At 53.3% G+C, this 17538-nt stretch overlaps 1 protein-coding gene across 2 annotated transcripts in view; it reads right to left on the bottom strand.

Annotated features, from left to right (window-relative positions):
* PRR14 (proline rich 14) overlaps window positions 1-12813 on the bottom strand; it is a 189815-nt gene extending 177002 nt beyond the window's left edge. The window contains exons 1-3 of one of the 2 annotated variants that reach the window (XM_053694991.1): window positions 12691-12813; window positions 10211-10406; window positions 3449-3486 (exon numbers count right to left, since the gene is read on the bottom strand). In XM_053694991.1, coding sequence (XP_053550966.1) covers window positions 3449-3486; window positions 10211-10406; window positions 12691-12746 — 290 coding nt within the window. In that variant the 5' untranslated portion in view covers window positions 12747-12813. The remainder of the gene's footprint in view (window positions 1-3448; window positions 3487-10210; window positions 10407-12690) is intronic. The other variant, XM_053694992.1, reaches the window with a different exon arrangement.
* Between the last annotated feature and the right edge of the window lie 4725 nt (window positions 12814-17538).

The raw sequence follows: 17538 nt of genomic DNA, 5'->3' as shown, positions 1-17538 counted from the left end.
CTGTTCCTCCTCAGGCTCCTCCCCTGACCAGCAGGCCCTTTCTGTTCCTCAGGCTCCTCCCCTGACCAGCAGGCCCTTTCTGTTCCTCAGGCTCCTCCCCTGACCAGCAGGCCCTTTCTGTTCCTCCACAGGCTACTACCCCCTGACCAGCAGGCCCTCTCTGTACCTCCTCAGCCTCCTCCCCTGACCAGCAGGCCCTCTCTGTACGTCCTCAGCCTCCTCCCCTGACCAGCAAGCTCTCTCTGTACCTCCCCAGGCTCCTCCCCTGACCGGCAGGCCCTCTATGTACCTCCTAGGCTCCTCCCCTGACCAGGAAGCCCTCTCTGTACCTCCCCAGGCTCCTCTTCTGATAAGGAAGCCCTCTCTGTGGCTCCCCCACTGACCAGCAAGCCCCCTCTGTACCTCCACAGGCTCCTCCCCTGGCCAGCAAGCCCTCTCTGTACCTCCCCAGGCTCCTCCCCTGACCAGCAAGCACTATCTATTCCTTCTCAGGCTACTACCCCGTGACCAGCAAGCTCTCTCTCTCCTCAGGCTCCTCCCCCTGACCAGCAAGCCCTCTCGGTCCTCAGGCTCCTCCTCCTGACCAGCAGGCCCGTCCTCCTCAGGCTACTCCACCTGACCAGCAAGCCCCCTCTCTGTTCCTCCTCAAGCTTCTACCCCTTAACCAGCAGGCCCTCTCTGTACCTCCCCAGGCTCCTCCCCTGACCAGCAGGCCCTCTCTGTACCTCCCCAGGCTCCTCCCCTGACCAGCAAGCCCTCTCTGTACCTCCCCAGGCTCCTCCCCTGACCAGCAAGCCCTCTCTGTACCTCCCCAGGCTCCTCCCCCTTGACCAGCAGGCCCTTTCTGTTCCTTCTCAGGCGCCTCCCCCTGACCAGCAAGCCCTCTGTCCTCAGGCTCCTCCCCTTGACCAGCAAGCCCTCTCTGTCCTCAGGCTCCTTCCCCTGACCAGCAAGCCCTCTCTGTCCTCAGGCTCCTCCCCCTGACCAGCAGGCCCTCTCTGTTCCTCAGGCTCCTCCCCCTGACCAGCAGGCCCTCTCTGTTCCTCCTCAGGCTACTCCCCCTGACCAGCAGGCCCTCTCTGTTCCTCAGGCTCCTCCCATGACCAGCAGGCCCTTTCTGTTCCTCCTCAGACTACTACCCCCTGACCAGCAAGCCCTCTCTGTACCTCCCCAGACCAGCAGGCCCTCTCTAGGCTCCTCCCCCTGAACAGCAGGCCCTCTCTGTCCTCAGGCTCCTCCCCCTGACCAGCAGGCCCTCTCTGTACCTCCCCAGGTTCCTCCGCTGACCAGGAAGCACTCTCTCTACCTCCCCAGGCTCTTCCCCTGACCAGCAGGCCCTCTCTGTACCTCCCCAGGCTCTTCCCCTGACCAGCAGGCCCTCTCTGTCCTCAGGCTTCTCCCCTGACCAGCAAGCCCTCTCTGTCCTCAGGCTCCTCCCCCTGACCAGCAGGTCCCCTCTCTGTCCTCAGGCTCCTCCCCCTGACCAGCAGGCCCGCTTCTCTGTCCTCCTCAGGCTCCCTCTCTGTTCCTCCTAAGGCTCCTCCACATGACCACCAGGCCCTCTCTGTACTTCCTCAGGCTCCTCCCCTGACCAGCAGGCCCTCTCTGTACCTCCCAGGCTCCTCCCCTGACCAGCAGGCCCTCTCTGTTCCTCCTCAGGCTCCTCCCCTGACCAGCAGGCCCTTTCTGTTCCTCCTCAGGCTCCTCCCCTGACCAGCAGGCCCTTTCTGTTCCTCCTCAGGCTCCTCCCCTGACCAGCAGGCCCTTTCTGTTCCTCCTCAGGCTCCTCCCCTGACCAGCAGGCCCTTTCTGTTCCTCCTCAGGCTCCTCCCCTGACCAGCAGGCCCTTTCTGTTCCTCCTCAGGCTCCTCCCCTGACCAGCAGGCCCTTTCTGTTCCTCCTCAGGCTCCTCCCCTGACCAGCAGGCCCTTTCTGTTCCTCCTCAGGCTCCTCCCCTGACCAGCAGGCCCTTTCTGTTCCTCAGGCTCCTCCCCTGACCAGCAGGCCCTTTCTGTTCCTCCACAGGCTACTACCCCCTGACCAGCAGGCCCTCTCTGTACCTCCTCCCCTGACCAGCAGGCCCTCTCTGTACGTCCTCAGCCTCCTCCCCTGACCAGCAAGCTCTCTCTGTACCTCCCCAGGCTCCTCCCCTGACCGGCAGGCCCTCTATGTACCTCCTAGGCTCCTCCCCTGACCAGGAAGCCCTCTCTGTACCTCCCCAGGCTCCTCTTCTGATAAGGAAGCCCTCTCTGTGGCTCCCCCACTGACCAGCAAGCCCCCTCTGTACCTCCACAGGCTCCTCCCCTGGCCAGCAAGCCCTCTCTGTACCTCCCCAGGCTCCTCCATTGAGCAGCAGGCCCTCACTGTTCCTCCTCAGGCTACAACCCCATGACCAGCAGGCCCTTTCTGTGGCTCCTCACCTGACCAGCAGGCCCTTTCCGTTCCTCCTCAGGCTACTATCCCCTGACCAGCAAGCCCTCTCTGTACCTCCCCAGGCTCCTCCCCTGACCAGCAAGCCCTCTCTTTACCTCCCCAGGCTCCTCCCTTGACAAGCAGGCCCTTACTGTTCCTCCTCAGGCTCCTCCCCTGACCAGCAGGCCCTTTCTGTTCCTCCCCAGGCTCTTCCCCTGACCAGCAAGCCCTCTCTGTCCTCAGGCTCCTCCCCCTGACCAGCAGGTCCCCTCTCTGTCCTCAGGCTCCTCCCCCTGACCAGCAGGCCCGCTTCTCTGTCCTCCTCAGGCTCCCTCTCTGTTCCTCCTAAGGCTCCTCCACATGACCACCAGGCCCCCTCTCTATTCCTCCGCAGGCTCCTCCCCTGACCAGCAGGCCCTCTCTGTACTTCCTCAGGCTCCTCCCCTGACCAGCAGGCCCTCTCTGTACCTCCCAAGCTCCTCCCCTGACCAGCAGGCCCTCTCTGTTCCTCCTCAGGCTCCTCCCCTGACCAGCAGGCCCTTTCTGTTCCTCCTCAGGCTCCTCCCCTGACCAGCAGGCCCTTTCTGTTCCTCCTCAGGCTCCTCCCCTGACCAGCAGGCCCTTTCTGTTCCTCAGGCTCCTCCCCTGACCAGCAGGCCCTTTCTGTTCCTCCACAGACTACTACCCCCTGACCAGCAGGCCCTTTCTGTTCCTCCCCAGGCTCCTCCCCTGACCAGCAGGCCCTCTCTGTTTCTCCCCAGGCTCCTCCCCTGACCAGCAGGCCCTCTCTGTTCCTCCTCAGGCTCCTCCCCTGACCAGCAGGCCCTTTCTGTTCCTCCTCAGGCTCCTCCCCTGACCAGCAGGCCCTCTCTGTTTCTCCCCAGGCTCCTCCCCTGACCAGCAGGCCCTCTCTGTACCTCTCCAGGCTCCTCCCCTGACCAGCAGGCCCTCTCTGTACCTCCCCAGGCTCCTCCCCCAACAGCCATCCATTTCTGTTCTACCCCAGATGCTGCTTTCAGAGGACATCAGTCGTTACCTTTCACTCTGCAGTGACCTCAGTTGCAGTTCCTTCACCTACAAGGAAAGAGAGAGACATGTAACACCAGACGTAGTTCTCTGCCTATATATACACACAGTGTGGCTCACATGGGGTAACAATAAATATGGCATTAATAACATATATGACCTGTAACTGCACAGCTTTTGTAAGACGACAAGTTAAAGGGACATAAAACCAAAACGTTTCTCTTTCATGATTTAGACCGAGAATACAAATTTTAAACAATTTTCCAGTTTACTTTCATTATCCATGTTTTGTTTTCTTGGTATTGTTTAATAAAAAAAAAAGCATAGCTAGGTCAGTTCAGGAGAAGCAATGCATATCTGGGAGCAGGCTGCTGACTAGTGGCTGCACATATAAGTCTCTTCATTGGCTATGGTGCGGTGTTCAGCTAGTTCCCAGTAATACATCAATATTCCAGCAAACAATGCTATGAGAGTGAAGTAAATTGTAAGCTTTAGTGTAAGATAAATGTAGTGATCCGTGTGTTAGTGAGGTGAATAAGCACAAGGTAGGGAGAAGTCACAGTGTGAGACAGTATCAGAAAATATGTCAGTGCAGGAGACAGAGAGAGGGTGGTGACGCAAGCAAGGAGAGGGTTAACCTGACCAGAGACAGGCATACCCCCGTGCTGTATCGCGCGCACCCCCGTGCCCCTGTGCTGTATCACACACACACACGCGCGCGCGCACCCCCGTGCTGTATCACACACGCGCGCGCGCACCCCCGTGCTGTATCACACACGCGCGCGCGCGCGCGCACCCCCGTGCTGTATCACACACGCGCGCGCGCGCACCCCCGTGCTGTATCACACACGCGCGCGCGCGCGCGCACCCCCGTGCTGTATCACACACGCGCGCGCACCCCCGTGCTGTATCACACACGCGCGCGCGCGCACCCCCGTGCTGTATCACACACGCGCGCGCACCCCCGTGCTGTATCACACACGCGCGCGCACCCCCGTGCTGTATCACACACGCGCGCGCACCCCCGTGCTGTATCACTCCCGCGCGCGCACCCGTGCTGTATCACTCCCGTGCTGTATCACTGCCGTGCTGTATCACTCACGCGCGCACTCCCGTGCTGTATCACTCACGCGCGCACTCCCGTGCTGTATCACTCACGCGCGCACTCCCGTGCTGTATCACTCACGCGCGCACTCCCGTGCTGTATCACTCACGCGCGCACTCCCGTGCTGTATCACTCACGCGCGCACTCCCGTGCTGTATCACTCACGCGCGCACTCCCGTGCTGTATCACTCACGCGCGCACTCCCGTGCTGTATCACTCACGCGCGCACTCCCGTGCTGTATCACTCACGCGCGCACCCCCGTGCTGTATCACACACACCCCCGTGCTGTATCACACACACGCGCACACCCCCGTGCTGTATCACACACACGCGCACACCCCCGTGCTGTATCACACACACGCGCACACCCCCGTGCTGTATCACACACACGCGCACACCCCCGTGCTGTATCACACACACGCGCACACCCCCGTGCTGTATCACACACACGCGCACACCCCCGTGCTGTATCTCACACGCGCACACCCCCGTGCTGTATCGCACACACTCCCGTGCTGTATCGCACACACTCCCGTGCTGTATCGCACACACTCCCGTGCTGTATCGCACACACTCCCGTGCTGTATCGCACACACTCCCGTGCTGTATCGCACACACTCCCGTGCTGTATCGCACACACTCCCGTGCTGTATCACACGCACACACACTCCCGTGCTGTATCACACGCACCCCCGTGCTGTAACACACGCACCCCCGTGCCCCTGTGCTGTATCACACGCGCACCCCCGTGCCCCTGTGCTGTATCACACACACTCCCGTGCTGTATCACACACACACACACTCCCGTGCTGTATCACACACACACACACACTCCCGTGCTGTATCACACACACACACACACTCCCGTGCTGTATCACACGCACCCCCGTGCTGTAACACACGCACCCCCGTGCTGTAACACACGCACCCCCGTGCTGTAACACACGCACCCCCGTGCTGTAACACACGCACCCCCGCGCTGTATCGCACGCGCACCCCCGCGCTGTATCGCACGCGCACCCCCGCGCTGTATCGCACGCGCACCCCCGCGCTGTATCGCACGCGCACCCCCGCGCTGTATCGCACGCGCACCCCCGCGCTGTATCGCACGCGCACCCCCGCGCTGTATCGCACGCGCACCCCCGCGCTGTATCGCACGCACTCCCGCGCTGTATCGCACGCACTCCCGCGCTGTATCGCACGCACTCCCGCGCTGTATCGCACGCACTCCCGCGCTGTATCGCACGCACGCGCACACCCCCCCCGTGCTGTATCACACGCACGCGCACACCCCCCCCGTGCTGTATCACACGCACGCGCACACCCCCCCCCGTGCTGTATCACACGCGCGCACCCCCGTGCTGTATCACACGCGCGCACCCCCGTGCTGTATCACACGCGCGCACCCCCGTGCTGTATCACACGCGCGCACCCCCGTGCTGTATCACACGCGCACCCCCGTGCTGTATCGCACGCGCACCCCCGTGCTGTATCGCACGCGCACCCCCGTGCTGTATCGCACGCGCACCCCCGTGCTGTATCGCACGCGCACCCCCGTGCTGTATCGCACGCGCACCCCCGTGCTGTATCGCACGCGCACCCCCGTGCTGTATCGCACGCGCACCCCCGTGCTGTATCGCACGCGCACCCCCGTGCTGTATCGCACGCGCACCCCCGTGCTGTATCACACACGAGCACTCCCGTACTGTATCACACACTCACACGCGCACCCGTACTGTATCGCACGCACTCCCGTACTGTATCACACGCACGCACTCCCGTACTGTATCACACGCACGCACTCCCGTACTGTATCACACGCACGCACTCCCGTACTGTATCACACGCACGCACTCCCGTACTGTATCACACGCACGCACTCCCGTACTGTATCACACGCACGCACTCCCGTACTGTATCACACGCACGCACTCCCGTACTGTATCACACGCACGCACTCCCGTACTGTATCACACGCACGCAAACACTCATGTACTTTATCACATGCATTCCCGTACTGTATCACACACATGCATTCCCGTACTGTATCACACACATGCATTCCCGTACTGTATCACACACACGCACTCCCGTACTGTATCACATGCATTCTCACACAGACACACTCACATACTGTATCACACACACTCACATACTGTGACAGACCCCTCTGTCAGTACTGGAAGGGTTAACTCTGTTCAGTTTTCAGAAACTATTTTCTGAGACAGGTTTCCTAGCATCAGCTATTGTTTACTGTAATTAAGTTTATGTGATAAGCGTTCACCTTGTTTAATCACCTCCAGCCAGACTGCTAGGTGATAAGAAGGACTCCATTGTTTTCTTGTGTTTAAATTGTTTATCTGGTTAAGTAATGTAGTTCCATTGTATCATGTAAAAGGGAGTCTTCCCTCTATCTAATGTACAATACTCATCCAACCCCCCATCTGGTCTCAGACCTGCATAAATACTGGGCATATAGCCCTCAATAAAACACATTCTATTTTTACCTTCAAGATGAAGCCTGGTCTCATGTTTGGGAGGAATTAGCTGGGTTGTGTGTTGCTGATCCCATATTCAGGACATCTTTCATCTGGTATTAACCCTTGATATCCGGGTTATACCATAACAATTGGTGGCAAGCGACGGGATGATCCTCATCGCCCAGAAGAGCAACTACACATCCGGACCTAATGGGAATACCGTATGAAAGACTGAAAAGAGCCACCCTTAAAGACCTGCTAGAACAACGGGGCCAACAAGCCAGTAACCTCAGGAAGAGGGAGATTATTACAATACTGACTGAGATGGACGGAGTACCAGGGTTCGATGGAACCAATGGGCTCAGCATATCAGACAGAACCCCCGAAGAAGCAAGCTTTGACCGGGCAGTTAAAATAAGACTGGCACATTATGGCCCCAACCCGACTACAGAAATTATCGACCGGGTCATAGCCGCTGTGGAGGCCAACCTACTTCGCCAAAGAGGCGCTCCAGCAGCTCAAGTCACAGCAACCCCAGTGGAAAAGAGAAAAGTACATTTTGCAGCTTTTAAAAACTTCCTGGAAACAGGAGAGATTGATGGGTACCTTGCGGATTTTGAGAGGCAATGTGCCCTACACAAGGTACCCGCAGAGGACTGGGTCATGATATTAGCCGGAAAATTACCCGGCCGGGCCAGCAAGGCTTTTCAGGCCATTCCAGATGAGGAAGTCAGGGATTATAATGCTGTAAAAAAGAGGCTCTGCTCTCCAGGTATGCGATTACACCGGAGGCATACAGGAGACGGTTCAGAGACACTGTTAAACTAGCTGGAGATTCCTACGTTGAGTGGGCATGTAAGGTGCACCGCACAGCAGCTCACTGGATAGCGGGGTGCCAAGCCGTATCTGGGGAAGAGGTGCTGCAGCTATTGCTGTTGGATCATTGCTTTGACAAGTTATCAGCAGGAGTTAGAGAGTGGGTTTGGGACTGTAAACCCTCCACCCTGCATGAAGCTGCTCGCCTGGCAGATGAGTATACGGATGCCCGCAAACTGGACACTGCTACCACTAAGCCCCCTGCCAGAGTGGAGTACAGACCCACAGTCACCCCAGCAGCTACCAGTTACCGACCCCCGGCGCACCGCTCTACCACACGGCCTCCAGCCACGAACTATCCTCAGAGGGCCTGGTTCAACTCACGGGACTACTCACAGCCTATTCGGTGCTTTGGATGTAAGCAACTAGGGCACAAAAGACCAGAGTGTCCCCTAAACGCAGCGAACCAAACACAGTCCTGGAGAAGACCCGCCGACGGAAACCCACGTAACCCTCAGCCTGCGGCCCCCTGCGTAGAGGTGGAAGAATGCTGGGGCATCCTACATGAAGCAGACCCCGTGCAAGCTGCCCACCGGGATAACTGGCAACTGGTTAAAGTAAATGGGAAGGAGGTCAGTGGTCTACGGGATACCGGTGCTACCATGACCTTGCTCCAAAAGAACTCTGTGTCTGGGAACCAGCACACCGGAGACACTGTGGCTTTGAGGGTAGCAGGGGGCGCTGTGTTCCGCCTACCTGTTGCCCGGGTACATTTGGATTGGGGAGTGGGCTCTAGACATGTGAATGTGGGGGTCATGAAGGATTTACCAGCTGATGTTCTCCATGGAAATAATTTGGCCCCCCTTGTTTCTGCCTACGCTCCCATGGGTCCCGCCGATGTTAACCCTGTGACTACCCGTGCCCAGATCCATGCCGCAGAGATTGACCCACCTGCTGCTGAGCCCCAGGACTCTGAGCTCAGTAAATCTCTATCCGCCATTGATACGTGGAAGTCCCGTTACAATGCGCTGATGAAGGAGAAGAGTCAAGTAGAGGATGAAATGGTCACGTTAAACAATCACCTAACAGTGCTAGCGGGAGAGAAGAGGAGCGCAGAGGAAAAAGCGCCTTTAGAACGGGAATCTCTGCTAGACAAGCTGCACCGACAGACTGCAGAAAACACCAGCTTGAGAGTGGAACATGAAACATTAAAGACAAACTTAGCGACACTGGAGGAGAATCTGACGCTGACTCATAGTGAGGTGCAGCAACTCAAGGGCAACCTACGTCAGTATGAAGGGCTTGTGGATACCTATAAAGAGCAGGTACAAAAAACTTGTAAAGAAGCCGATGAGGTTTTGAAGGACTGTTTAGCCCTTGTCTGGGCACTGAAGAAGTTGAACCCTTATTTATATGGACAGGAATTCTCTCTCATAACGGGAATACAGATGGATTGTCCCGGCAAACTGACATGCCTACCACCTCCTAGTCCGGTCATCTCCAAGTTGACCCGCCAAAGGGTCAAGCCGGGTCTGCCGGAGTGTCCCACCAGGAGGGAGCCGTGTGACAGACCCCTCTGTCAGTACTGGAAGGGTTAACTCTGTTCAGTTTTGAGAAACTATTTTCTGAGACAGGTTTCCTGGCAGCAGCTATTGTTTACTGTAATTAAGTTTATGTGATAAGCGTTCACATTGTTTAATCACCTCCAGAGGCAGACTGCCAGGTGATAAGAAGGACTCCATTGTTTTCTTGTGTTTAAATTGTTTATCTGGTTAAGTAATGTAATTCCATTGTATCCTGTAAAAGGGCGTCTTCCCTCTATCTAATGTAAAATACTCTTCCAACCCCCCATCTAGTCTCAGACCTGCATAAATACTGGGCATATAGCCCTCAATAAAACACATTCTGTTTTTAGATTCAAGATGGAGCCTGGTCTCATGTTTGGGGGGAATTAACTGAGTTCGTGTGTTGCTGATCCCATATTCAGGACATCTTTCATCTGGTATTAACCCTTGATATCCGGGTTATACCGTAACACATACTGTATCACTAACACACGCACTCCCGTACTGTATCACACACACACCCACATACTGTGTCTCACACACACATGCCCTCACATACACTCACGTACTGTGTCCCACTCACACACATGCACTCACGTACCGTGTCAGACACATGCACTCACATACTGTATTACTCGTACGCTCTCACACACATGCAGTCACTTACTGTGTCACACGCACGCTCTCACACACATGCACTCACGTACTGTGTCACACGCACACAACATTATAAGGAGCATCATGAGCACCAGCAGAAGTTACAAGCTACACTGGGTGAACAGACTGTCAGGGCCACTGTTCTCACCTCCTTAGAGACATCAGTGAGCTCCACAGACAATATCTTCCTGTGCTCTCTCTCTAGTGGGGAAGCCACCAAATGCTCTATCCGTCTTTTCTGCTCCCAACACATAGCTTGATCTAAACCAGGTGTAGCTGTCTGTGGCCCGAGCTCTGCTTCCTGCCTGACAGGGGCTGTAAGAGCACACTCATCAGGGGAGGGGCTATAAAGAGCATAGAAAGGAATCAGGTCCCCCATTGTGTCACACCACCACCACCTCTGTGTGACCCCACCTCACCGCCACCTCTGTGAGACCCCGCCTCGCCGCCACCACCACCGCCTCTGTGTGACCCCGCCTCGCCGCCGCCACCTCTGTGTGACCCGTCTCATCCCGCACCGCCACTAACCCTACCAGCACCGCCACTAACCCTACCAGCACCGCCACTAACCCTACCAGCACCGCCACTAACCCTACCAGCACCGCCACTAACCCTACCAGCACCGCCACTAACCCTACCAGCACCGCCACTAACCCTACCAGCACCGCCACTAACCCTACAGCACCGCCACTAACCCTACAGCACCGCCACTAACCCTACAGCACCGCCACTAACCCTACAGCACCGCCAGTAACCCTACAGCACCGCCAGTAACCCTACAGCACCGCCAGTAACCCTACAGCACCGCCAGTAACCCTACAGCACCGCCAGTAACCCTACAGCACCGCCAGTAACCCTACAGCACCGCCAGTAACCCTACAGCACCGCCAGTAACGCTACAGCACCGCCAGTAACCCTACAGCACCGCCAGTAACGCACAGCACCGCCAGTAACCCTACAGCACCGCCAGTAACGCACAGCACCGCCAGTAACGCTACAGCACCGCCAGTAACCCTACAGCACCGCCAGTAACCCTACAGCACCGCCAGTAACCCTACAGCACCGCCAGTAACCCTACAGCACCGCCACTAACCCTACAGCACCGCCACTAACCCTACAGCACCGCCAGTAACCCTACAGCACCGCCACTAACCCTACAGCACCGCCAGTAACGCTACAGCACCGCCAGTAACCCTACAGCACCGCCAGTAACCCTACAGCACCGCCAGTAACCCTACAGCACCGCCAGTAACCCTACAGCACCGCCAGTAACGCTACAGCACCGCCAGTAACGCTACAGCACCGCCAGTAACGCTACAGCACCGCCAGTAACGCTACAGCACCGCCAGTAACCCTACAGCACCGCCAGTAACCCTACAGCACCGCCAGTAACGCTACAGCACCGCCAGTAACCCTACAGCACCGCCAGTAACGCTACAGCACCGCCAGTAACGCTACAGCACCGCCAGTAACCCTACAGCACCGCCAGTAACGCACAGCACCGCCAAGTAACGCTACAGCACCGCCAGTAACCCTACAGCACCGCCAGTAACGCTACAGCACCGCCAGTAACCCTACAGCACCGCCAGTAACGCTACAGCACCGCCAGTAACGCTACAGCACCGCCAGTAACGCACAGCACCGCCAGTAACGCTACAGCACCGCCAGTAACCCTACAGCACCGCCAGTAACGCTACAGCACCGCCAGTAACGCACAGCACCGCCAGTAACGCTACAGCACCGCCAGTAACCCTACAGCACCGCCAGTAACGCTACAGCACCGCCAGTAACGCTACAGCACCGCCAGTAACGCTACAGCACCGCCAGTAACCCTACAGCACCGCCAGTAACCCTACAGCACCGCCAGTAACGCTACAGCACCGCCAGTAACCCTACAGCACCGCCAGTAACGCTACAGCACCGCCAGTAACGCTACAGCACCGCCAGTAACCCTACAGCACCGCCAGTAACGCACAGCACCGCCAGTAACGCTACAGCACCGCCAGTAACCCTACAGCACCGCCAGTAACGCTACAGCACCGCCAGTAACCCTACAGCACCGCCAGTAACGCTACAGCACCGCCAGTAACCCTACAGCACCGCCAGTAACGCTACAGCACCGCCAGTAACGCTACAGCACCGCCAGTAACCCTACAGCACCGCCAGTAACGCTACAGCACCGCCAGTAACGCTACAGCACCGCCAGTAACGCTACAGCACCGCCAGTAACGCACAGCACCGCCAGTAACGCTACAGCACCGCCAGTAACCCTACAGCACCGCCAGTAACGCTACAGCACCGCCAGTAACGCTACAGCACCGCCAGTAACGCTACAGCACCGCCAGTAACGCTACAGCACCGCCAGTAACGCTACAGCACCGCCAGTAACGCTACAGCACCGCCAGTAACGCACAGCACCGCCAGTAACGCTACAGCACCGCCAGTAACCCTACAGCACCGCCAGTAACGCTACAGCACCGCCAGTAACGCTACAGCACCGCCAGTAACGCTACAGCACCGCCAGTAACGCTACAGCACCGCCAGTAACGCTACAGCACCGCCAGTAACCCTACAGCACCGCCAGTAACGCTACCCCGTACTACTAGATAAAACTACCGTATAACACACATGTATATAAGAGCCCTCCGTCTCCGGTGTTGCCTCTCGGCATCGGTTTGGTCCATCCCCACAGCTAGTGGTCAGCTCATGTTGGTGACGTCACTACTAGCAACTTCCGGTACTTTATTTACGCTTTATTTTCTCTCTCAGAGTAGCCTGACGTCACGAACATAAAGAACTACATATCCCAGAGTCTACACGGTTATTTCTGCCACGTGACTATGCACAGCCAATTAGCGCACTTATAATCTGAAAGAGTTTTAGTGAGTAACAGTTGTTTCTGTTTTTTGCCGTGTGTGTTGTTGTGCCTGTGTGTGTGTTGTTGTGCCTGTGTGTGTTGTTGTGCCTGTGTGTGTGTTGTTGTGCCTGTGTGTGTGGTTGTGCCGTGTGTGTTGTTGTGCCTGTGTGTGTTGTTGTGCCTGTGTGTGTTGTTGTGCCTGTGTGTGTGTTGTTGTGCCTGTGTGTGTGTTGTTGTGCCTGTGTGTGTGTTGTTGTGCCTGTGTGTGTTGTTGTGCCTGTGTGTGTGTTGTTGTGCCTGTGTGTGTTGTTGTGCCTGTGTGTGTGTTGTTGTGCCTGTGTGTGTGTTGTTGTGCCTGTGTGTGTGTTGTTGTGCCTGTGTGTGTGTTGTTGTGCCTGTGTGTGTGTTGTTGTGCCTGTGTGTGTGTTGTTGTGCCTGTGTGTGTTGTTGTGCCTGTGTGTGTTGTTGTGCCTGTGTGTGTTGTTGTGCCTGTGTGTGTGTTGTTGTGCCGTGTGTGTGTTGTTGTGCCTGTGTGTGTGTTGTTGTGCCTGTGTGTGTTGTTGTGCCTGTGTGTGTGTTGTTGTGCCGTGTGTGTTGTTGTGCCTGTGTGTGTGTTGTTGTGCCTGTGTGTGTGTTGTTGTGCCGTGTGTGTTGTTGTGCCTGTGTGTGTGTTGTTGTGCCTGTGTGTTGTTGTGCGTGTGTGTGTTGTTGTGCCTGTGTGTGTGTTGTTGTGCCTGTGTGTGTGTTGTTGTGCCTGTGTGTGTGTTGTTGTGCCTGTGTGTGTGTTGTTGTGCCTGTGTGTGTTGTTGTGCCTGTGTGTGTGTTGTTGTGCCTGTGTGTGTGTGTTGTTGTGCCGTGTGTGTTGTTGTGCCTGTGTGTGTTGTTGTGCCTGTGTGTGTGTTGTTGTGCCTGTGTGTGTGTTGTTGTGCCTGTGTGTGTGTTGTTGTGCCTCTGTGTGTGTTGTTGTGCCTGTGTGTGTGTTGTTGTGCCTGTGTGTGTTGTTGTGCCTGTGTGTGTTGTTGTGCCGTGTGTGTTGTTGTGCCTGTGTGTGTGTTGTTGTGCCGTGTGTGTGTTGTTGTGCCTGTGTGTGTGTTGTTGTGCCTGTGTGTGTTGTTGTGTATTGTGTCAGGGTGTTGTGCCTGTGTGTGTGTGTGGTTGTGCCTGTGTGTGTGGTTGTGCCGGTGTGTGTTGTGCCTGTGTGTTGTTGTGTCTGTGTATTCTGGGTGTTGTGTCTGGGTGTTGTGCATGTGTATTGTGTCTGTGTGTTGTTGTGTTATGTGTTGTATCTGTGTGTGGTTGTGTTTTTACATGTCGTGGTTGTGCCTGTGTGTGTTGTTGTGCCTGTGTATTGTGTCTGTGTGTTGTTGTGTCCGTGTGTTGTTGTGTTATGTGTGGTTGTGCCTGTATTGTTGTGTCTGTTGTTGTATCTGTGTGTGGTTGTGTTTTTACATGTCGTGGTTGTGCCTTTGTGTGGTTGTGCCTGTGTGTTGTTGTGCCTGTGTATTGTGTCTGTGTGTTGTGTCCGTGTGTTGTTGTGTTATGTGTGGTTGTGCCTGTATTGTTGTGTCTGTTGTTGTATCTGTGTGTGGTTGTGTTTTTACATGTCGTGGTTGTGCCTGTGTGTTGTGGTTGTGCCTGTGTGGTGTGTGTTGTGTTGTTGGGCCATGTGTGGTTGTGCCTGTGTGTGGTTGTGCCTGTGTGGTGTGTGTTGTGCCTGTGTGTTGTGTTGTTGGGCCATGTGTGGTTGTGCCTGTGTGTGGTTGTGCCTGTGTGTTGTGTCTCTGTGTTGTATCTGTGTGTGGTTGTGTTTTTACATGTCGTGGTTTTGTCTGTGCGTGGTGTGTGTTGTGTATTTTGTGGATGTGACAGCTATAAATGTGTGTGAGGATGTGTATATACACGTGTGTGTGTGTGTGATATGACAGATATAAATGTGTGTGAGGATGTGTATATACACGTGTGTGTTGTGATATGACAGATATAAATGTGTGTGAGGATGTGTATATACACGTGTGTGTGTTGTGATATGACAGATATAAATGTGTGTGAGGATGTGTATATACACGTGTGTGTTGTGATATGACAGATATAAATGTGTGTGAGGATGTGTATATACACGTGTGTGTTGTGATATGACAGATATAAATGTGTGTGAGGATGTGTATATACACGTGTGTGTGTGTGTGATATGACAGATATAAATGTGTGTGAGGATGTGTATATACACGTGTGTGTGTTGTGATATGACAGATATAAATGTGTGTGAGGATGTGTATATACACGTGTGTGTGTTGTGATATGACAGATATAAATGTGTGTGAGGATGTGTATATACACGTGTGTGTGTTGTGATATGACAGATATAAATGTGTGTGAGGATGTGTATATACACGTGTGTGTGTTGTGATATGACAGATATAAATGTGTGTGAGGATGTGTATATACACGTGTGTGTTGTGATATGACAGATATAAATGTGTGTGAGGATGTGTATATACACGTGTGTGTGTTGTGATATGACAGATATAAATGTGTGTGAGGATGTGTATATACACGTGTGTGTGTGTGATATGACAGATATAAATGTGTGTGAGGATGTGTATATACACGTGTGTGTTGTGATATGACAGATATAAATGTGTGTGAGGATGTGTATATACACGTGTGTGTGTGTGTGATATGACAGATATAAATGTGTGTGAGGATGTGTATATACACGTGTGTGTTGTGATATGACAGATATAAATGTGTGTGAGGATGTGTATATACACGTGTGTGTGTGTGTGATATGACAGATATAAATGTGTGTGAGGATGTGTATATACACGTGTGTGTTGTGATATGACAGATATAAATGTGTGTGAGGATGTGTATATACACGTGTGTGTGTGTGATATGACAGATATAAATGTGTGTGAGGATGTGTATATACACGTGTGTGTGTTGTGATATGACAGATATAAATGTGTGTGAGGATGTGTATATACACGTGTGTGTGTTGTGATATGACAGATATAAATGTGTGTGAGGATGTGTATATACACGTGTGTGTGTGTTGGATATGACAGATATAAATGTGTGTGAGGATGTGTATATACACGTGTGTGTGTGTTGTGATATGACAGATATAAATGTGTGTGAGGATGTGTATATACACGTGTGTGTGTGTGTGAATATGACAGATATAAATGTGTGTGAGGATGTGTATATACACGTGTGTGTGTTGTGATATGACAGATATAAATGTGTGTGAGGATGTGTATATACACGTGTGTGTGTTGTGATATGACAGATATAAATGTGTGTGAGGATGTGTATATACACGTGTGGTGTGTTGTGATATGACAGATATAAATGTGTGTGAGGATGTGTATATACACGTGTGTGTGTGTGTGATATGACAGATATAAATGTGTGTGAGGATGTGTATATACACGTGTGTGTGTGTGATATGACAGATATAAATGTGTGTGAGGATGTGTATATACACGTGTGTGTGTGTGATATGACAGATATAAATGTGTGTGAGGATGTGTATATACACGTGTGTGTGTGTGTGATATGACAGATATAAATGTGTGTGAGGATGTGTATATACACGTGTGTGTTGTGATATGACAGATATAAATGTGTGTGAGGATGTGTATATACACGTGTGTGTTGTGATATGACAGATATAAATGTGTGTGAGGATGTGTATATACACGTGTGTGTGTTGTGATATGACAGATATAAATGTGTGTGAGGATGTGTATATACACGTGTGTGTGTTGTGATATGACAGATATAAATGTGTGTGAGGATGTGTATATACACGTGTGTGTGTTGTGATATGACAGATATAAATGTGTGTGAGGATGTGTATATACACGTGTGTGTGTGTGTGATATGACAGATATAAATGTGTGTGAGGATGTGTATATACACGTGTGTGTGTGATATGACAGATATAAATGTGTGTGAGGATGTGTATATACACGTGTGTGTGTGTTGTGATATGACAGATATAAATGTGTGTGAGGATGTGTATATACACGTGTGTGTGTTGTGATATGACAGATATAAATGTGTGTGAGGATGTGTATATACACGTGTGTGTGTTTGTGATATGACAGATATAAATGTGTGTGTGGATGTGTATATACACGTGTGTGTGTGTGTGTGATATGACAGATATAATGTGTGTGAGGATGTGTATATACACGTGTGTGTGTGTTGTGATATGACAGATATAAATGTGTGTGAGGATGTGTATATACACGTGTGTGTGTTTGGGATATGACAGATATAAATGTGTGAGAGGATGTGTATATACACGTGTGTGTGTGTGTGATATGACCCAGCCTATAAATGTGTATGTGAGGGATGTGTAATATTACCGTGTGTGTGTGAGGATGTGTATATACACGTGTGTGTGTGTGATATGACAGATATAAATGTGTGTGAGGATGTGTATATACACGTGTGTGTGTTGTGATATGACAGATATAAATGTGTGTGAGGATGTGTATATACACGTGTGTGTGTGTGATATGACAGATATAAATGTGTGTGAGGATGTGTATATACACGTGTGTGTGTGTGATATGACAGATATAAATGTGTGTGAGGATGTGGAA

This window comes from Bombina bombina, chromosome 11 (genome assembly GCF_027579735.1).
Source record: "Bombina bombina isolate aBomBom1 chromosome 11, aBomBom1.pri, whole genome shotgun sequence".
In the NCBI taxonomy this organism is placed as follows: Eukaryota; Metazoa; Chordata; class Amphibia; order Anura; family Bombinatoridae; genus Bombina; species Bombina bombina.
The sequence above is the reverse complement of the archived record's forward strand: the minus strand, read 5'-3'. Positions and strand labels throughout refer to the sequence as shown.